This window comes from Mesoplodon densirostris, chromosome 20 (genome assembly GCF_025265405.1).
Source record: "Mesoplodon densirostris isolate mMesDen1 chromosome 20, mMesDen1 primary haplotype, whole genome shotgun sequence".
NCBI lineage: Eukaryota > Metazoa > Chordata > Mammalia > Artiodactyla > Ziphiidae > Mesoplodon > Mesoplodon densirostris.
Genome location: NC_082680.1, coordinates 30,335,214 through 30,358,614, shown reverse-complemented (window position 1 = coordinate 30,358,614; position 23,401 = coordinate 30,335,214). Strand labels below are relative to the sequence as shown.

The window sequence follows — 23,401 nt, the reverse complement described above, 5'->3', positions numbered from 1 at the left end:
AGGAATATTAATTGGCATGAGCTCTCCTGGAGATCCCCATCTTGGCACCAAGACCCAGCCCCACCCAACAGCCTGCAAGCTCCAGTGCTAGAACTACTCAGGCCAAACAACCAGCAAGACAGGAATACAGCACCCCCATCAGCTGACAGAGTGTCTAAAGTCGTACTAACCTCATGGACACCCCAAAACACACCCCTGGACACGGACCTGCCCACCAGAGGGACAAGACCCAGCTCCACCCACCAGAGAACAGGCACCAGCCCCTCCCATCAGGAAGCCTACACAAGCCCCTGGACCAACCTCCACCACCAGGGGGCAGACACCAGAAGCAAGAGGAACTACGTTCCTGCAGCCTGCATAAAGGAGACTTCGAACACAGTAAGTTAGATAAAATGAGATGACAGAGAAATACGTTGCAGATGAAGAAGTAAGGTAAAAGCCTCTCCTAAATGAAGAGGAAATAGGCAATCTAGCAGAAAAAGAATTCAGAATAATGATAGTAAAGATGATCCAAAATCTCGGAAAAAGAATGGAGGCACGGGTTGAGAAGATACAAGAAATGCTTAACAAGGACCTAGAAGAACTAAAGAACAAACAAACAGTGGTGAACAATACAATAACTGAAATGAAAAATACACTAGAAGGAATCAATAACAAAATTACTGAGGGAGAAGTACAGATAAGTGAGCTGGAAGACACAATGGTGGAAATCACTACCGCAGAACAGAATACAGAAAAATAATGAAAAGAAACAAGGACAGGGCTTCCCTGGTGGCGCAGTGGTTGAGAGTCTGCCTGCTAATGCAGGAGACATGGGTTCAAGCCCTGGTCTGGGAGGATCCCACATGCCGCAGAGCAACTGGGCCTGTGAGCCACAACTACTGAGCCTGTGCGTCTGGAGCCTGTGTTCCACAACAAGAGAGGCCGCGATAGTGAGAGGCCCACGCACCGCGATGAAGAGTGGCCCCTGCTTGCCACAACTAGAGAAAGCCCTCTCACAGAAACGAAGACCCAACACAGCAAAAATAAATAAATTAATTAATAAACTCCTACCCCCAACATCTTCTAAAAAAAAAAAAGAAAAAGAAATAAGGAGAGTCTCAGAGACCTCTGGGACAACATTAATTGCACGAACATTCGAATTATAGGGGTCCCAGAAGAAGAGGAGAAAGAGAAAGGGACTGAAAATATTTGAAGAGATTACAGTTGAAAACTTCCCTAACATGGGAAAGGAAATAGTCACCCAAGTCCAGGAAGTGCAGAGTCCCACACAGGATAAACCCAAGGAGAAACACGTCAAGACACATATTAATCAAACTAACAAAAATTAAATACAAAGAAAAAAATATTAAAAGCAGCAAGGGAAAAGCAACAGATAGCACACAAGGGAATCCCCATAAGGTTATCAGCTGATTTTACAGCTGATAACCTGCAGGCCAAAAGGGAGTGGCAAGATATCTTTAAAGTGATAAAAGGGAAAAACCTTACAACCAAGAATACTCTATGTAGCAAGGCTCTCATTAGATTTGATGGAGAAATCAAAAGCTTTACAGACAAGCAAAAGCTAAGAGAATTCAGCACCACCAAACCAGCTTTACAACAAATGCTAAAGGAACTTCTCTAAGTGGGAACACAAGAGAAGAGAACAAAAGAGGAAGGGAAGAAAAAAGACCTACAAAAACAAACACAATTAAGAAAATGGCAATAAAAACATACATATTGATAATTACCTTAAATGTAAATGAATTAAATGCTACAACCAAAAGACACAGACTGGCTGAATAAATACAAAAACAAGACCCATATATACGCTGTCTACCAGAGAGCCATTTCAGACCTAGAGACACACACAGACTGAAAGTGAGGGGCAAATGGAAATAAAAAGAAAGCTGGAGTAGTAGTACTCATATCAGACAAAATAGACTTTAAAATAAAGACTGTTACAAGAGACAAGGAAGGACACTACATAATGATCAAGGTATCAACTGAAGAGGATGTAACAGTTGTAAATACAGATGCACCTCAATATATAAGGCAAATGTTAAGCCATAAAAGGGAAATTCGACAGTAACACAATAATTATGGGGGACTTTAACATTGCACTTACACCAAAGGACAGATCATCCAGACAATATATTAATAAGAAAACACAAGCCTTAAATGAAACATTAGATCAGAGAGGTTAAGTGATATTTACAGGACATTCCATCTGAAAGCAGCAGTATACACTTTCTTCTCAAGTGCACACGGAACATTCTCCAGAATAGATCAGATCTTGAGTCACCAATCAAGCCTTGGTAAATTTAAGAATATTGAAGTCATATCAAGTATGCTTCCTGACCACAATGCTATGAGATTAGAGATTAAATACAGGAAAAGAAACTATAAAAACCACAAACACATGGAGGCTAAACAATGTTACTAAGCAATCGATGGACCACTGAAGAAATCAAAGAGGAAATCTAAAAATACCTAGAGACAACAAAAACACGACCATCCAAAACCTATGGATGCAGCAAAAGCAGTTCTAAGAAGGAAGTTTACAGCAATACAATCTCACCTCAAGAAACAAGAAAAATCTCAAATAAACAACCTAAACTTACACCTAAAGCAACTAGAGAAAGAAGAACAAACAAAACCCAAAGTTAGTAGAAGGAAAGAAATCATAAAGATCAGAGCAGAAATAAATGAAATAGAGACCAAAAAAACCAATAGCAAAGACCAATGAAACTGAAAGCTGGTTCTTTGAAAAGATAAGCAAAATTGATAAGCCTTTAGCCAGACTCATAAAGAAAATGCGGAGAGGACTCAAGTCAATAAAATTAAAAATGGAAAAGGAGAAGTCATAATGGACACCACAGAATACAAAGGATCATAAGAGACTACTACAAGCAACTAACCATACCCCAATAAAATAGACAACCTAGAAGAAATGGACAAATTCTTAGAAAGATACAACCTTCCAAGACTGAACCAGGAAGAAATAAAAAATATGAACAGACTAACCACAAGTACTGAAATTGAAACTGTGATTAAAAATCTTCCAACAGGCCTTCTAAATACGTCCTTCCACTCACTTCACGTCCTTCCACTCACTTCCTCCTCTTTTCTCTTGTCTGCCATCCTATGTGTGATTGAATTTGCTCCTCGCCATGTCTTCTCACAAGACTTTCAGGATCAAGTGATTCCTGGCCAAAAACAAAAGCAGAATTGTCCCATTCCCCAATGGATTCGAATAAAAACTGGTAATAAAATCAGATACAACTCCAAGAGAAGACACTGGAGAAGAACTAAGCTGGGTCTATAAGGAACCTCACGTGAAGTGTCACATACTTATGTGATCAAGGTCAATTGCGTCTTAACGTATCAGAACATCACTAGTGTCTGGAACAGCTGCCTGTGTTTGATGGGAAAAATGGAATGGCTCTCTCCTCTTTTCTTGATCTTTCCTCACCACTGCTCACTGTGTAGCTCAGTAATAAATATGTGAAACCTTTTGTTGGAAAAAAAAAATCTTCTGACAAAAAAAAGGCAAGGACCAGATGACTTCACAGGCAAATTCTATCAAACATTTAGAGAAGAGTTAACACCTACCATTCTGAAACTCTTCCAAAAAATTGCATAGGAAGGAACACTGCCAAGCTCATTGTATGAGGCCACTATCATCCTGATACGAAAACCAGACAAAGATATCACAAAAAAAGAAAATTACAGACCCATATCACTGATGAACATAGACACAAAAATCCTCAACAAAATACTAGCAAACAGAATCCAACAACACATTAAAAGGATCATACACCATGATCAAGTGGAATTTACCCTAGGGATGAAAGGATTTTTCAATATCCGCAAATCAATCAGTGTGATACAGCACATCAACAAATTGAAGAATAAAAACCATACGATCATCTCAATAGATGCAGAAAGAACTTTTGACAAAATTCAACAGTGATTTATGATAAAAAAAAAAAACTCTCCAGAATGTGGGGAGAGAGGGGACCTACCTCAACATAATAAAGACCATATATGACAAACCCACAGCAAACATCATTCTCCATGGTGAAAAGCAGAAAGCACTTCCTCTAAGATCAGGAACAAGTCAAGGATGTCCACTCTCGCCACTTTTATTCCACATAGTTTTGGAAGTCCTAGCCACAGCAATCAGAGAAGAAAAAGAAATAAAAGGAACACAACTTGGAAAAGAAGTAAAACTGTCACTGTTTGCAGGTGACATGATAGTATACATAGAAAACCCTAAAGATGTTACCAGAAAACTACTAGAGCTCATCAATGAATTAGGTAAAGTTGCAGGATACAAAAGTAATATAAAGAAATCTGTTGCACACCTATACACTAACAATGAAAGATCAGAAAGAGAAATCAAGGAAACAATCACATTTACTATTGAATCAAAAAGAACAAATTGCCTAGGTATAAACCTACCTAAGGAGGCAAGAGACCTGTACTCCAAAAACTATAAGATACTGATGAAAGAAATAGAAGATGACACAAACAGATGGAGAGATATACCATGTTCTTGGATTGGAAGAATCAATATTGTGAAAATGACTATACTACCCAAAGCAAGCTACAGGTTCAGTGCAATCCCTATCAAATTGCCGATGGCATTTTTCACAGAATTAGAACAAAACATTTTACAATTTGTATGGAAACAGGAAAGACCCTGAATGGCCAAAGCAATCTTGAGAAGGAAAAACAAAGCTGGAAGAATCAGGCTCCCTGACTTCAGACTATACTACAAAGCTACAGTCATCAAAACAGTGTGGTACTGGTACAAGAACAGATATATAGATCAATAGAACAGGATAGAAAGTCCAGAAATAAATCCACACACTTATGCTCACCTAATCTATAACAAACGAGGCAAGAATATACAATGGAGAAAAGACAGTCTCTTCAATAAGTGGTGCTGGGAAAGCTGGACAGCTACATGTAAAAGAATGAAATTAGAACACACCCGAACACCATACACAAAAATAAACTCAAAATGGATTAAAGACCTAAATGTAAGGCTGGATACTATAAAACTTTTGAGAAAAACATAAGGAGAACACTCTCTGACATAAATCGCAGCAAGATCTTTTTCAATCCACCTCCTAGAGTAATGGAAATAAAAACAAAAATAAACAAATGGGACCTAATTAAACTTAAAAGCTTTTGCACAGCAAAGGAAATGGTAAACAAAAGTAAAAGACAACCCTCAGAATGGGAGAAAATATTTGCAAATGCAGCCACCAACAAGGGATTAATCTCTAAAATATACAAACAGCTCAGGCAGCTCAATATCAGAAAAAAAAAAACCCTATCAAAAAATGGGTGGAAGATCTAAATAGACATTTCTCCAAAGAAGACATACAGATGGTTAAAAAGCATATGAAAAGGTGCTCAATATCAGTAATTATTATAGATATACAAATCAAAACTACAATGAGGTATCACCACACACAGGTCAAAATGGCCATCATAAAAAATCTACAAACAATAAGTGCTGGAGAGGGTTTGGAGAAAAGGGAACCCTCCTACACTGTTGGGTGGGAGTGAAAACTGGTACAGCCACTATGGAGAACAGTATGGAGGTTCCTTAAAAAACTGAAAATAGAGCTACCATATGATCCAGCAATACTAGTCCTGGGCATATATCTGGAGAAAACCATAATTCAAAAAGATACATGCACCCCAATGTTCACTGCAGCATACTATTCACAATAGCAAGGACATGGAAGCAACTTAAACGTCCATCAACAGAGGAATGGATAAAGAAGATGTGGTACATATATACAACGGAATATTACTCAGCCATAAAAGAGAACAAAATAATGTCATTTCTAGCAACAAAGATGGACCTAGAGATTGTCATACTGAGTGAAGTGGGTCAGACACAGAAAGACAAATGTCATATGATATCACTTATATATGGAATCTAAGAAGAGGTTACAAGTGAATTTATCTACAAAACAGCAATAGAGTTACAGATGTAGAAAATAAACTTATGGTTTCCAGGGGGTAAGGGGCAGGGGAGGGATAAACTGGAAGATTGAGATAGACATATACACATGACTATATATAAAGTAGATAACTAATAAGGACCTACTGAATAGCACAAGGAACTCTACTCCATACTCTGTAATAGCACATATGGGAAAAGAATCTTAAAAAGAGTAGATATACATATACATATAACAGAGTCACTCTGTGGTACATGTGAAACTAACAGAATGCTGTAAATCAACTACACTCTAATAAAAATTTTTGAAAAGTTTAAATAAATAAATAAAAATTAAATCAAAACCTCAGAGAAAAACAGGAAAATATGTGGATGACTTTCAAGTAGGCAAATACTTCTTAGAAAAACTATAGAAAAAATTTTATGAACTAAACTTCTTCAAAATTAAAGTTTTCTTACCAAAAATCACATTAAAAATGTACCTGGGAAACTGCATATTGGGAAAAAAATACAATACTTAGATCTTAAAATGCATTTGAATATAGAATGTATAAATTACACATATAAATAATAAAAAGGCAAAAACCAAATTAAAAATGGGCAAAGATGTGAACGAACACTACAAACGGAAAATATATATATTCCATATATCATATATGTAGTCAATAAGCACCAAATAATGTGCTCAACATCTTTGATATCAATCATGACAGAAATGCAAATTAAAGCCAGAATCAACTACCATTTTACAACCAATACAATGACTAAAATTAAAAAGACTCACAACATCAAATGTCACCAAGAACATGGAGCAACTGAAGTTCTCATGTTGCTGATAGAGATGAGAAGTAGTATAATGAGTTTAGAAAACAGTGAGCAGGTTTCTCATAAAATTAAGCATACAGCTACTCTTAAGACAGCAGTTCCACTCCAAAATCTTTACTCAGGAGAAACAAAAACATATATTTACAAAAAGACTTACATATGAAGACTCATAACACCTCTATTCATAATAGAAAAAAAAACTAGAAACAATCCAAATGTCCATAAATATGAGAATGTAAAAACTATCTGTAGAATACTCATATGATGAAATACTTCATTTATATGAAGTTCAAGAACATGTAAAATTAACATGATAATAGGAAAGATAACCGTTATTGCCTTAAAGGAACTGACTGAAAAGAGATAGAAAGGAACTTACTGAACTGATGAAAATTTTCTACTCTTTAATTGAAGTGAGGATTACATCAAAATATACACTTCAGATCTATGAAGTTCACTTTATATAATTATATCCCAATTTTTTAAAGATCATGGTTAATGCTGCTAGTAGAAATATGATATCTGAAAGGTAAATCCATATCCATATTATGTCTCTATTCCAATGAGAGGAAATTGCTGCCCTTTATATGTTGGGAGAGATCTAATGTCATCAAGTTGGCACAGTGGCTGGCCAGTCTGTCACAGCATCGTGCTATACCAGAAGCTGAATTTTGGCCCATTGCTGTTGACTTAGCCCATGGTTGTTAACCAAGCAACAAAAGTAATCAGATCATCTTGCTGAGGGAAAGAACCCACACATTGTCTCCATCCCTGCAGCCATAAACTCTTTGTACATGGATTCGTTATGAAAGTACTAGGGTACCTGGGGAAAAATGCTAGCATTCACAGGACAGATAATGTTATTTATCTGATTATACATAGCCTCCTCTATGTGGCATGCCCTGTGTTGAACTTTACATGCAACACAAATATCTTCACATTCCATGCTCTACCTGACAGGCACAACCATATACATCTTCTCCAGAACTTCTTGTCATCAACTTTTTAATATTATTTTTTCAAGTCCTAATTAATTGCACATGATTAGTCACTGTCAAATATCAATACTGCCTCTGAATTTCTCGCTTTCGGACAAAGTAGAAAACCACATACACTGCTAGAATTCTACACAATAAGAGAATTTTCCTACATCATTTTTCAAAAACACCTCTGAGAGAGGTTATAATTATGCAGACGTAATCCACTTCCAAATGGTGTCAAATACTGAGGAGACTCATCTGCACCAGGCCTTAATTTTTTCTTCCTCCAGCAACTAGTTATAGTAAACTTCCCATAAAGCCATAGAAATGCATTGAGAAAGGATTAGCAGATGGCTTAGGACTTTTAGCCACCTGCTCATACAACTTACTTAGATCTTCCTCTTTGATGCTTTGCACATCTTCGTATTTCACATAGCATTGTTTTCATGATGGGAAGCTCAGGTTTCATAATTTGGGGAGAACTGAGATTCATCTGCCTTCCTTAAATATGATATACTTTCTCCAGGTTGCCACACTCTCCACAATTCTATAATGACTCCTTGACACAAAGTTTGAGAATCAGATTCCCTTTACCATCATGCTTGCACTATATTTTTTTTGTTTGTTTTACAATAAATATTGTTCATAACTCATGTCTTGATCTAAAATATTCTTACACTCTACTTCTTGCTATAAAAAACCAGCTCCCATCATAAAGACTGAAAAATGGCAGATATTACCTTTCTAAACCTCCTTTGCAGCCAGATCCTGGGCATGTGGCCCAATCATGGCAAGTGGTCCTGAGGGAAATTATGCTAAGGACTTCTGGAAAAGATTGTTCTTTCTTGTAAAAGAGATAAGTAGAACTATATAAGCCCCCTTTCCCTATCTTTGAACAAAGAAACTACCAGGTCAACACAAAGGGGAAAGTCAAGAGAATGATGGGGAAGTCATCAATTCCAGAAACTTGGCAATGATGGAAGTCAATGATCAAATTCTAAAAGCATCTCTTGTCTTTTTTTAATACACATGCAAAATAAATCCCTAATATTTAATCCCTTTTCTTCAGGCAGTCTATTAATGTGGAAAAAAGATTGTTAACTAATACAACATTCAAATCCTCACTTTAGAGACAGACAAATGAGCTGCTTGCAAAAGCAAACTACTGTGGTAAAAGATCCTTTCACTGTTCATTTATTCAATTATTGATCAACTATATTGTGCCAGGTATTAATCTATGTGCTGGAATTACAGCAATGGACATAAAATTCAGAAGTTAGCTTGGAAGCACTGAGCAAAAATAGGCACTGATTATTGATGGAATTTAGTAATGAGATATCTAGTAGATGTAAGAACAAGAACCATCTAAAAATGAAGACAGATTAATAATCAAGCAATAATTATTGATCATCTGCCAAGACAAACATAGATGTAAAAATCCTTAACAAAATACTAGTAAACTGACTCCAAAAATGCATTAAAAGGATCACACACCATGATCAAGTGGGATTTAGCCCAGGGATGCAAGGATTTTTCAATATCCGCAATTCAATCAATGTGATACACTACATTAACAAGTTGAAAAATAAAAACCATATGATCATCTCAATAGATGTAGAAAAAGCTTTTAATAAAACTGAACATCAATTTATGATAAAAAAAACTCTTCAGAAAGTGGGCACAGATGGAACACACCTCAACATAATAAAGGCCACGTGTGACAAACACATAGCTAACATCATACTCAACAGTGAAAAGCTGAAAGCATTCCATCTAAGATCAGAAATAAGACAAGGATGCCCACTCTCACCACTTATATTCAACATAGTTTTGGAAGTCTTAGCCACAGCAATCAGACAAGAAAAAGAAATAAAAGGAATCCAAATTGGAAAAGAAGTAAAACTGTCACTGTTTGCAGATGACATATGACACATAGAAAATCCTAAAGAGACTACCAACAAACTCCTAGAGTTCATCAATGAATTTGGTAAAGTTGCTGGATACAAAATTAATATACAGAAATCTGTTGCATTTATATATACTAACAACAAACTATCAGAAAGAGAAATTAAGAAATCAATCCCATTTCCCATCACATCAAAAAGAAAAAAAAAAGAACCTAGGAATAAACCTACCTAAGGAGGCAAAAGACCTCTACTCAGAAAACTATAAGATGCTGATGAAAGAAATTGAAGATGACACAAACAGATGGAATGATATACCATGTTCTTTGATTGGAAGAATCAATACTGTTAAAATGACCATTCTCCCTAAGGCAATCTACAGATTCAATGCAATCCCTATCAAAATACCAATGGCATTTTTCAAAGAACTAGAAAAAAAATTTTTTTAATTTGTATGGAAACAGAAAAGACCCAGAACAGCCTCAACAATCTTGAGAAAGAACGCAGATGGAGGAATCCAGCTCCCTGGCTTCAGACTATACTACAGAACTACAGTAATCAAAATAGTATGGTACTGGCACAAAAACAGAAATATAGATCACTGGAACATCATAGAGAGCTCAGAAATAAACTCACACATCTATGGTCAATTAATCTACAACAAAGGAGGCAAGAGAAAACACAGTCTCTTCAATAAGTGGTGCTTATTGAAAAACTTGACAGCTACATGTAAAAGAATAAAATTAGAACATTCTCTAACACCATATACAAAAATATACTCAAAATGGATTAAATACCTAAATGTAAGACCAGATACTATAAAACTCCTAGAGGAAAACATAGGTGCAACACTCTTTGACATAAATCAAAGCAATGTCTTTTCAGATCCATCTCCTAGAGTAATGGAAATAAAAACAAAAATAAACAAATGGGACCTAATTAAACTTAAAAGCTTTTGCACAGCAAAGGAAACCATAAACAAAACGAAAAGACAACTAACATAATGGGAGAAAATGTTTGCAAATGATGCCACAGACAAGGGCTTAATTTCCAAAATACACAAACAGCTCATACACCTTAATATTAAAAAAGAAAACAACTCAATTAAAAAATGGGCAGAAGTCCTAAATAGACACTTCTCCAAAGAAGACATACAGATGGCCAACAGCCACATGAAAGGCTGCTTAACATCGCTAAATATTAGAGAAATGCAAATCAAAAGTACAATGGGATATCACCTCACACCAGTCAGAATGGCCAACATTAAAAAGTCTTCAAATAATAAATGCTGGAGAAGGTGTGGAGAAAAGAGAACCCTCCTACACTCTTGGTAGGAATGTAAATTGGTGCAGCCACTACAGAGAACAGTATGGAGGCTCCATACAAAAGTAAAAATAGAGTGACCATATGATCCTGCAATCCCACCCCGGGCATATATCTGGAGAAAAACATAATTCAAAATGCATCCTAATGTTCATATGCACCCTAATGTTCATAGCAGCAGTATTTATAATAGCCAAGACATGGAAGCAACCCCTAAATGTCCATCAACAGATGAATAGATAAAGAAGATGTGACATACACACACACACACACACACACACACAATGGAATATTCCTCAGCCATATAAAAATGAAATAGTGCTATTGGCAGCAACATGGGTGGACCTAGAGATTATCATATTAAGTGAAATAAATCAGACAAAGACAAATATCACATGATATCACTTATATGTGGAATCTAAAAAAAGGATACAAATGAACTTATTTACAAAAAGAAATAGACTCAAAGACATAGAAAACAAACTTATGGTTACCAAAGGGAATAGTGAGCAGGGGGTGATGAAGTAGGAATTGGGGATTAACAAATATACACTACTATAAGTAAAACAGGTAAACGACAAGAATCTACTGTATAGCACAGGGAACTATATTCAATACCTTGTAATAACCTATAATGGAAAAGAATCTGAAAAAGAATATGTATGTATCACTGAATCACTTTGCTGTGCACTTGAAACTAACACAATATTGTAAATTAACTATACCTCAATTTATGAAAAGGAAATAATGGCTGAGAACATCTCAAATCTGTGGAGAGACTTGTATATTCAAGTTCATGAAGTTCATAGAGTGCCCCAAAATTTCATCCCAAAATGAGCTTCTCCAAGGCACACTATAACAAAACTATCAAAAATCAAAGACAAAGAGAATTTTTAAGCAGCAGGAGAAAAATTTTGTCTCATAAAAGAGAACACCCATAGGCTATTAGCAGATTTCTCAGCAGAGACCTTGCAGGTCAGCAAAGAACAGGATGATATATTCGAAGTTCTGGAAGAAAGAAACTGCCAACCAAGAACACTTTACCCAGCAAAGTTGTCCCTCAGAAATTATGGTAAGATAAAGACTTTCTCTAACACATAAAACCTAAGGGAATTGATCACCACTAAACCTGCCTTACAAGAAATGCTGAAAGGAGTTCATCAGGCTGAAATGAAAGGAGCTAATTAGTAACATGAAAACAAAACTATACAACACAGTGCTAAAGGCCAACAATATGGTCAACTTCATAATACTCTAAAACTGTGATATGGTGGCATATTAACTATAGTATATATAACTCTAGTATAAGGTTAAAGGACAGAAGTGTTAAAAATAGCAATACCTACAATAATTTCTTAATGAATACAGACTGCAAAAACATGTAAATTGTGACATAAAAAACATAAAAGGAGGTGAGAAAAGGAGTACAGTTTTGCTTGTGATCAAAGTTAAATTATTAACAGCATAAAATAAACTGTTACATATATAAGATGTTTTGTAAGTCTCATGGTAACCATAAACAAAAACCTAACAGACATACAGAATATTCCACTCAACCACAGCTTAATACACATTCTTCTCAAGCACACATGGAACATTCTCTAGGGTAAATCTTATGATACAACATAAAACAAGCCTTAGTAAATTTAAGAAGATTGAAGTCATAGAAAATATCTTTTCCAAAAACAATGGTATGAAACCGGAAATTAATAACAGTTGGTGAACTTACCAATATATGGAAATGTATACATTAAAAAAACACAAAGGATTGTTATAGACTACTATGAACAATTATACACCAACAAATTAGATAACCTAGAAAAAAATGGATAAAATCCCCAAAACATACAACTGACCAAGACAAAATCTTGGAGAAATAGAAAATCAGAACAGACTAATTAGTAGTAAGGAGAATGAATCAGTAATCAAAAACCTCTCAATACAAAAAAGCCCAAGTCAGATGATTTTCCTGGTGAACTATACCAAACATTTAAAGAATTAATGTCAATCCTTCTCAAACTCTTCCAAAAAACTGAAGAAAATGGAACACTTCCAATACCATCCTACAAGGCCAGCTTTATCTAGATACCAAAGCCACATAAGAACATACAAGAAAACTACAGAACGATATCCCTGATGAACACAGATACAAAAATTCTCAACAAAATATTGACAAACCAAATTCAACAGAACATAAAAAGGATCAAACATCATGGGGTAAAACAGCATTTACCCCTAAATGCAAGGATGGCTCAATATATGCATATCAATAAATGTGATATATCACATTAATAGAATGAAAGATAAAAAAATCATATGATCCTCTCAATAGATGCAGAAAAGGCATTTGACAAAATACAACGTCCTTTCATGACAGAAATGATCAACAAATTAAGTTTAGAAGAAACAGACATTAACACAATAAAGGCCATATATAATAAGCCCACAGCCAACATCATACTCAATGGTAAAAAGTTAAAAGCTTTTCCTCTAACACTGGGAACAACCTAAGGGTGCTCATTCTCACCACTCCTATTCAACTAGTACTGGAATTTGTAGCAAGAGTAGTTAGGGAAGAAAAAGAAATAAAAGGCATCCAAATTGGAAAAGAAGAAGTAAAATTGTCTTTGTTTACCGACAATATAATGTCATATAGAAAAAATCCTGAATGTTCCACCAAAAAGCTGTCAGAACTAATCAACAAATTCAGTGAAGTTGCAGGACAGAAAATCAACATATGGAAATCAGTTGAATTTCTGTACACTAACAACAAAGAACTGAAAAAATTTTTAAATAGCATTCCCAATAGCATCAAAATCAATACGATATTTTGGAATAAATTTAACGAAGTAAGAGATGTATAGCCTGAAAACTACAAGACTTTCATGAAAGAACTCTGAGAAGACAAAAACAAAAGCAAAGATATTCTGTGTTCATGGATCAAAAGAATTAATATCATTAAAATGTCCATATCACCTAATGCCATGTTGGCAATCCCTAACAAAAATTCCAAAGGTATTTTTCATAGAAATATAAAACAACAATTTGAAAATTTGTATGGAACCACAAGGGACCCAGAATAGCCAAAGCAATCTTGAGAAAGAACAAAGCTAGAGGTACATCCTTCCTTATTACAATTATATAACAAAGCTATAGTAATTAAAACAGTATGGTACTGGCATAAGAAGAGACACATAGACAATAGAACAAGATTGAGAGCCCAGAAACAAACCCCCACATATATGACAAACTAATATTTGACAAGGGAGCCAAGAATACTCAATGGGGAAAGGAGAATCTCTTCAATAAATAGTTTTGGGGAAACTGGACAGCCACATGCAAAAGAATGAAATCGGACCCCTAACTTACACAACTCAAAAAAAATGAACTCATAAAGATTTAGATGTAAATCAGAAACCATAAAACACCCAGAAGAAGACACGGGAAAATCCCCTTAACACTGGTCCTGGTAACGACTTTTTGGATATGACACCAAGAGCACTAGCAATAAAGGCAAAAAAATAAAAAGTGGGTCTTCACCAAGCTAAGAAGCTTTTGCACAGCAAAAGAAACAATCAAAAATATGAAAAGGTGACCTATGGAATGGGAGAAAATATTCTTAAATTATATATCTGATTAAAACCATCTCCAAAATATATAAAGAAGTGGAAGTCAATACCAAAAAAAATCGTATTGTAAAATGGGCAAAGTAACTGAATAGACTATTTTCAAAGAGGATATACAAATGGACAAAGGTACATGACAAGGTGTTCAACATCACTAATCATTAGGGAAATGCAAGTCAAAACCAGAATGTGATATTACCTCACACCTGTTAGAATGGCTTTCATCAAAAAGTCAAGAGATAACAAATGTTGGTGAGGATATGGGGGAAATAGAACATTTGTGGACTGTTGGTGGGAATGTAAATTGGTGCAGCCACTATGAATAACAGTATCGAAATTACTCAGAAAGTTAAAAATAGAACTAGCCTAAAATCCTGCAATTCCACTTTCAGTCCACTTTATATCCAAAGGAAATGAAAACAGGATCTCAAAGAGATATCTGTACACCCATGTTCACTGCAGCATTATTCACAATAGGCAAGATACGGAAACAACCTAAAACTCTGCTGGATTGTAGGGGTTCAGAACAAGCCTCCCCATGATGTACCACTTTGGCATGTGGATTATTTTGAACTAAAGGCAATTGAGACCCTGCAGGCTCAAGAGAAACTACTACCCTTCCCTTAGCTACCTAGAATAATTTAAATTAGGGATTTTTCCCAGAAAAAGAGTTATTATCAGAGATAAGTTCTATCTCACGGCTTCCCTGGTGGCGCAGTGGTTAAGAATCCGCCTGCCAATGCAGGGGACACAGGTTCGATCCCTGGTCCAGGAAGATCCCACATGCCGCGGAGCAACTAAGCCCATGCGCCACAATTACTGAGCCTGTGCTCTAGAGCATGCGAGCCACAACTACTGAAGTCCGTGCACCTAGAGCCCATGCTCTGCAACAAGAGAAGCCACTGCAATGAGAAGCCCATGCACCACAACGAAGAGTAGCCCCAGCTCTCCACAACTAGAGAAGGCCCACTCATGCAGCAATGAAGACCCAATGCAGCCAAAAATTAATTAATTAATTTTTAAAAATAATTTTTTAAAAATTTGATTGTATTTTATAAAAAAAAAATCTATCTAACTGGCCCTATCTATATGACAGGGCAAATATCTAATTACCAAACATCTGCTCTTCTTATTGTCCTGTGAATGACCCTGCTGTCCTTGAAAGCCCCAGGCCCCTATCCCATTCCTTACCTCAGGACATCATATACGACTTATTTTACCTTTCTGACTCTGAACCTCTTATGTATGTGGGATCTCTGACCCTCTCATGTATGTGGAGTTCTCATACGTATGAATTAAAATTTTATTTCTCCAGTTAAGCCGTCTTATGTCATTTTAATTATCTGACCAGGTGAAAGAACCAGAGAAGGTAAGAGGGATGGGAAACTTTCCCCTTCCTGATAGGATGAATGGGCAAAGAAAATATGAGATATGAATATTACTCAGTCATGAGAAAGAAGGAAATCCTCCCATTTGCAACAACATGGATAAAGCTTGTAGGCATTATGCTAAGTGAAATAAGTCAGACGGAGAAAGACAGTATGATATCACTTATATGTGGAATCTAATTGAACTCAGAGAAACAAAGAGTACAGCAATAGTTAGCACAGGCTGCAAGGCGGAAAGAATGGGGAGATGTTCATCAAAGGTTACAAACTCCCAGTTATAAGATGAATAAGTTCTTGGAATCTAATGCACAGCATGACGTTTATACTTAATAATACCATATTATATACTTGGAAGTTGTTAAGAGAGTAGATCTTAAATGTTCTCACCATGAAAAAGAAATGGTAATTATGTGACATAACGGAAGTTTAGCTAACACTATGGAGGTAATGATTCTGAAATATATAAAAGTACCAAATCAATACGTTGTACAACTAAAACTTACAAAATGTTATATGCCAATTGTATCTCAATAAAGTGGGTGGTTGCGGAGACTTAAACTTACCTGAAACTATAAATCTACTAGAAGAAAACATAAGGAGAAAGCTCTTGGACACTAATTTGAACAATAGATAAGTGGGACTGCATAAAACTAAAAAACTTCTCAGCAAAGGAAACAATCAACAAAGCAAAAATGAAACCTACAGAATGGGAGAAAATATTAGTAAACCATATATCTGGTAAGGGATTAATCTCCAAAATATATGTTACTCATACAGCTCAATAAAAAAGACAAATAATGAGATCTAAAAATAGCACAGGACCTAAATGGACATTTCTTGAAATAAAAGACATACAAATGACCACCAGATATGTGAAAAGGAGCTCAACATCACTAATCATCAGGGAAATGAAAATCAAAACCACAACTCACAGCTTTCAGGATAGCTGTTATCAAAAAGAAAAAGATAATAAGTATTAACAAGGATGTGGAGAAAAGGAAACTTTTATATACTGTTGGTGGGAATGAAAATTGGTACAGCCATTACGGAAAACAGTAGACAGCCTTCTCAAAAATTTAAATGCACTACCTTATGATCCAGTAAGCCTATTCCTGGGTATATATATGCAATGAACATGTTAAGTAGATGACTGTGGAAATTATTTCACAATGTATATGTATATCAAAACATTACGTTGTACACCTTAAACATATTTTTCTCATTTATACCTTAATAAGCTCAAAAAAATAAAAATAGAGAGTTAAACAGAATAAAGAATTTAAATATATATAATTGGCCATTGTCTTGGTAATGTTAATAAAAATACTGAGCACCAACTACATAGATGTTACAATACAATTACCTTTTCCATATATGCTCTCACAACGTGCATCAAGATCTTGGCAGCCTCCATCAAAACAAAAAGCTTTTCCTCCTTTACATTTGTGTCCATTGTGTATAGTTATATCAGCCGGACAGCTTCCTGAGCTTCCATTACAAACCTCAGAAACATCACATTCAGGATGTGCAACGGGCCTACATACAGCACCTGCTTGCATAAACTAATAGAAATTAAAACATAAAAATTAAAGCATTATATATAAGGTTGTGTTCATCAATATTTATTTTAAAATTGCTCTAATTCTGTTCATAGTTTGATGATGTACTTATTCATTAGTGTCTCTATCTTCTTGTTATAAAGCATTATGATAATCATATTGAAAAAAATTGAATGTTATCAACCAAAACAGGAGATCAGACATATGTACATGGAAAAGGATAACACAAATATGATATAATGAGAGCCCAAGTTTTGTTTGTCCTTTGGTAGAAGGGAGGAAAAGTAGTTTTTAGCTTGGGATAATTATTCCTTTGGGGCAAAAATTATGAAATTTAGATAATTTCCAAATAAAAAATACTTATTCAAACCATAGTTTTTAAGTACGGAATATCTGTAATTCTATGAAAATGTGAAACCTAAATAACTGAGAATGAACAGTGGGAAACCAAAGAGCGATTAAAAGAGGCAGGTCAACTACTGAAGTCTTAAAAGAGAAGGAATCCAATTGTAATTTTTCTTCTGAATTATTCTATGGTTAATCAACACTTTCATGTATACTATTCTGAAATTTTACATAAAGAATCTTAACTGGGCATTTATCTCATACTTCTTAATTGATGACTTCCAGTTTACACTAAAAAGATTATGGAGGTAAGAATTAACCATGATAAGATTCTAGGAGAAAAATAACATAAAACTGCATCAGTCAAAGGATAGTGAAGAACACAGAACAGTGGCAGATTGTTCAATAGAGGGATTCTCATGTGACGAATCTGTCACATATATGTTGGAAGAGCTGAAAAGTTAAACAGGGGACAGGAATCAACATCCTCACCATATAAGCTAAAATGTGACATTTAAGTCAAATGATCTTTGTATAACAAATTCATAGTTTAAATTTTGTGATAACATGTAGCATTTGGAAAGTGTTACAACTAGTGAGTTTCATTATTTATGCATTTATGGAAAATTGCTGTATCTTTCAGTTACATACTTACAGATACCCATCACAACCTAAAACATAATTTTTATTCACAAAAATATAAATATTGGGGACTTCCCTGGTGGCGCAGTGGTTGAGAGTCTGCCTGCCGATGCAGGGGACACAGGTTCGTGCCCCGGTCCGGAAAGATCCCACATGCCACGGAGCGGCTAGGCCCGTGAGCCATGGCCACTGGGCCTACGTGTCCAGAGCCTGTGCTCCGCAACAGGAGAGGCCACAACAGTGAGAGGCCCACATACCACAAAAAAAAAAAAAAATGTATATACATACATATATATATATATATATATATATATATATATATATATATATATATATATATATAGGATAAAACAAATGAAAACAGTCCCTTTTAATGGTGATCTTCTGTACCAAAAAATTCTGTAATAGCTCTCAGTCAAGGCTTAAAAACAATAGCATCATTAGGGAGAATAATGGCATTGTAAGGAGGCCTCAACATCCAACTATAATTCATAAAATCAGAAACATCATCCTGAATTTAGTATTTTTTTCTTTACATGAAAGGTCATTTATTTTGACTTACAGATAAGTGTCTATGTATTCTAAAATATCCAAGACATAATTAATTATATACTTAGAAGATAGTAATAAACTAAAATCTTACTTGACAGTTGTTGCAGCATGATCCTCTATCACATTGTGTATTTGGTTTCAGCACACAAGTTTGAGGATTACAACAGCTATCAGGTCCACATTGCTATAAATCAGTGGAAGGCACAAGTAAAAATACATCATGGAAGTAATATAAACTTTGTCAGGAGCTGTGCTACAGGGCTTATTTTTTTATTTGCAGGGTAAAAATATGCATGCTGTCAACATTTATAGATTTTTGCATCTCTAAACAATTACAATACTAAGGTGCCACTTTTACTTCAGGTCACAACAGAGTAACTGGTACCTTACTAATTCTTATTCAACTAGAAAACTGGGCAAAACAACTTTTTAAAGAAACTGAATAATAGAACAGAGTGTAGAATGGTAGTTACCAGTGCCTGAAAGGTGAGAGGAAAGGGGAGACACTGATAAAAGGGTACAAACTTTCATTTATGAGATGAGTTATTTCTCAGGATCTAATGTACAGCTTGATGACTATAGTTAACAATACTGTATTGCATACTTGAAATTTGCTAAGAAGAAGAAGAAGTATTTTCACCAAGCCAAAAAAATGATAACTGTGTGAGATGATGTATATGTTAACTGGTTTGATGCAGGAATCATCTCACACTGTGTACATATGCGAAAACATCACATTGTATACCTGTACACCTTAAATATATACAATTTTTATTTGTTAATCATACCTCAGTAAAGCTAGGGGGAAAAAGGGTGGGTAGAGTTTAGACCCACTGCGAAGTTAGAGAGAACAGTTCCCAAGACTGTCCTCATTTCTTTCACCAATCTCAAGTTCAGTGGATTCCCAAAACCACCCTCAGGTTTTATAATTTACTGGAAGAACTCACAGAACTCACTGAAAGCTGTTATACTCACAGTTATGGTTTATTATATGGAAAGGATACAAACTAAAATCAGTCAAGAGAAAAAGCACTGAGGACAGAATCCAGGAGAAGCATTAAACATGGAGCTTCTACTGCCTTTATGACATGGAATCACAGCTGTATTACTCTCCCAGCACTGATATGTGATGCTTCCTAACTCATTCTATGAGGTCAGTACTAGCCTAATATAAAGCCCAGACAAAGTAAAATTACATATCAATAAATCTATAGATCTCATCAATAAATCTACAGATCAATCAATCAATAACTAGATCTCATAAACATAGATGCAAAATTCCTCAACAAAAAATTAGGAAATTGAATCCAACAATGTGTAAAAATAATTATATACTACAACCAAATGGGATTTATCACAAGTATGCAAGGCTGATTTATTATGCAAACATCCATTAATATAATCCATCATATTGACAGGCTGAAGAATAAAAATCAGTGACCATAACAATTGCTGTAGAAAAAGCACTTGACAAAATCCAAACTCACTTATACAAAATGTTAGCAAACTAGGAATAGAGGGAACTTCTTCAATTTGGTAACATCTGGAAAAAGATCTGTGGCTAATATCAGTTATGGTGAGAAACTATAAGCTTTCCGCCTAAAAAAGAAACAAGGCAAGGATGCCCCCTCTCACCACTCCCTTCAGCATCTTACTGGAAGTCCTAGCTAATGCAATAAGACTAGAAAATGAAGTGAAAATATACAGGTGGGAAAGAAACAAAAACTATTTTTGTCCATAGATTACATGACTGCCTATGTAAAGAAAATACCAAATAATTAGCCAAAGAACAATAAAAATAAAAGCCTCCTGTGACTAAAAAACAATTATAGCAAGGTTGCTGGAAATTGTTTTCCTTTACACCAACAATGAAAAATAAAAATTTGAAATAAAAAACACAGTACCATTTGCATTAGCACCAAAACAATGAAGTACTTGGGAATAGTCCTAACAAAATTTTACAGGATCGATATGAAAAAAACTACAAAACTGGATGAAGAAAATCAAAGAAGGTATAAATAAATGGAGAGATAGTCCATGTTCATGGATAGGAAGACTAAATATTGTTGAAATGTCAGTTCTTCACAACTTGAAGTAGAGATTCAGTGCAATTACAATAAAAAATCCAGCAATTATTTTGTGGACATAGTCAAAGTGATTCTAAAGTTTATATGGAAAGGCAAAAGACTCAGAGTAGACAACCTAATGCTGAGGAAGAGAAGGAAGAAGAACAAGAAGAGGCAGAAGAGGAAGAGAAGGAGAAAGAGGAGGAGGAAAATTGAAGGACCAAAAGTACCAGCTTCAAAACTTAATAAAAACTATAATAGTGGCAGTGTAGTATGCACAAAAGAATAGACAAAGAGTTTAGGACAAAATGGAGACCCCAGAAATAGACCTACACAGAGATAACAAAATCTTTGTTAATGGAGTAAATGTAACTCAATGGAGAATTATCAATAAGTGGTGTTGGAACAACTTGGGCATTCACAAGGAAAATAATGACGCTAGACACTGACCCTACACCTTTCTCACACACACACACACACACACACACACACAAAAATAATAACTCAAATGGGTCATAAGCCTAAAACTAAAATCCAAACTATAAAACTACTAGGGGCTTAGATTTACGGGGGTAAATCTCCTCTTAAGTGCTCTTCCACAATAAATAAATAGGAATAATACCAATATTAAACAAATTCTTTCAGAAAGTAGGGGTAAGGGAGCACGTTCCAACTCATTTTATGAGTCCAGAATTACCCTGACACCAAAACCAGAAGAAAAGATTGCAAGAAAAGATAAAACTACAGACAATTCCCTTGTTAAAATAAGTGCCATAATCCTGAACAAAACATTGGCAAATTTTAAATTTACATATATACATACAAATTTATATATATTAAATAACCCAAGTGAGGCTAATCTCAGGACTGCATGATGGCTGGGTTAGCACTCAAAAATCAATGAATGAAATGTATCATATTAACAATAGAATAAAAACAGAAAATTCATATGATCAGTTCAATAGACACAGAAATATTTGGCAATATTCAACACTAATTCTTCATTGAAAATTCTCAGCTAACTAAGATTATACTTAATGGAGAGAAATTGAAAGCATTTCCCCTAAGATCAAGAACACGGCAATAACGCCCTCTCTCAATATGCCTATTCAGTTTAGTACTGGAAGACCTAGCTAGAGCAATTGGTCAAGACAAAAAAAAATTAAAGTCATCCAAATAAAAAGAGAAGAAGTAAAACTGTGGTTATTTGCTGATGATATGATCCTACATACAGAAAATCTCAAAGAACCAGTCAAAAAACTGTTTGAATTAATCAATGATTTCAGTAAAGTGGCAAGATACAAAATCAACATACAGAAATCAATCACATTCCTTTACATTAATAATGAAGCATCTGACAAATAAATTTTTAAAAAACCATCCCATTCACAATAGCATGAAAAACAATAAAATATTTAGGAATAATTTTAACCAAGAAAGTGAAAGATCTGCATAATGAAAACCACAAAACTTTGCTGAAGGAAATCAAAGAAGACATGAAGAAATGGAAAGATACCCCATGTTCATAGATTGAAAGAATTAATATTGTTAAAATGGCTATAGTACCCAAAGCCATCTACAGAGTCAACATAATCCCCATAAAAATACCAAAGGTATTTCTCACAGTAATAGAGAAAACAATCCTAAAATTTGTGTGGAAACTCAAGACTCCAAATAGTGATTCTGAGAAGAAAAAGAAAAAAAAAAAAAACCAAAACTGGAGGTATCATGCTTCTGAATTTCAAAGTACACTACAAAGCCATAGTAATAAAAACCATATGTGTGTGAAAGCACAAAAGATCCCCAACAGCCAAATCAATCTTGAGAAAGAAGAACAAAGCTGAAAGTATCACACTCCTTGATTTCAAATTACAGCTGGTCCTCCATATCTGTGGGTTCTGAATCCATGCATTTGACCAACCTTAGATTGAAAATATACAGAAAAAAATCCAGAAAGTTCCAAAAAGCAAAACTTAATTTTGCTGCATTCTGGCAACTATTTATGTAGCATTTACATTTTATTTACAACTACTTACATATCATTTACATTGTATTAGGTAATATAAATAATCTAGAGATGATTTAAGGTATATGGGATTATGTGGGTAGGTTATATGCCATTTTATAAAAGGGATTTGAACATCCATGGATTTTGGTATACCTTAAGGGTCCTAGAACCAATCCCCTGTAGATATCAAGGGATGACTGTTTCCTACAAAGCTA

General features: G+C 35.0%; 1 protein-coding gene across 6 annotated transcripts in view; it reads right to left on the bottom strand.

Annotated features, from left to right (window-relative positions):
• Nucleotides 1-23,401, bottom strand: part of ADAM32 (ADAM metallopeptidase domain 32) — a 196,240-nt gene that overhangs the window by 55,291 nt on the left and 117,548 nt on the right. For all 6 annotated transcript variants that reach the window (XR_009530789.1, XR_009530788.1, XR_009530790.1 and 3 more), the window contains 2 exons: nucleotides 19,204-19,296; nucleotides 17,378-17,576 (listed from right to left, as the gene is read on the bottom strand). Coding sequence is in view for 3 of the 6 variants with exons in the window: in XM_060085926.1 (XP_059941909.1) it covers nucleotides 17,378-17,576; nucleotides 19,204-19,296 (292 nt within the window). In the remaining 3 variants the exon portion in view is untranslated. The remainder of the gene's footprint in view (nucleotides 1-17,377; nucleotides 17,577-19,203; nucleotides 19,297-23,401) is intronic.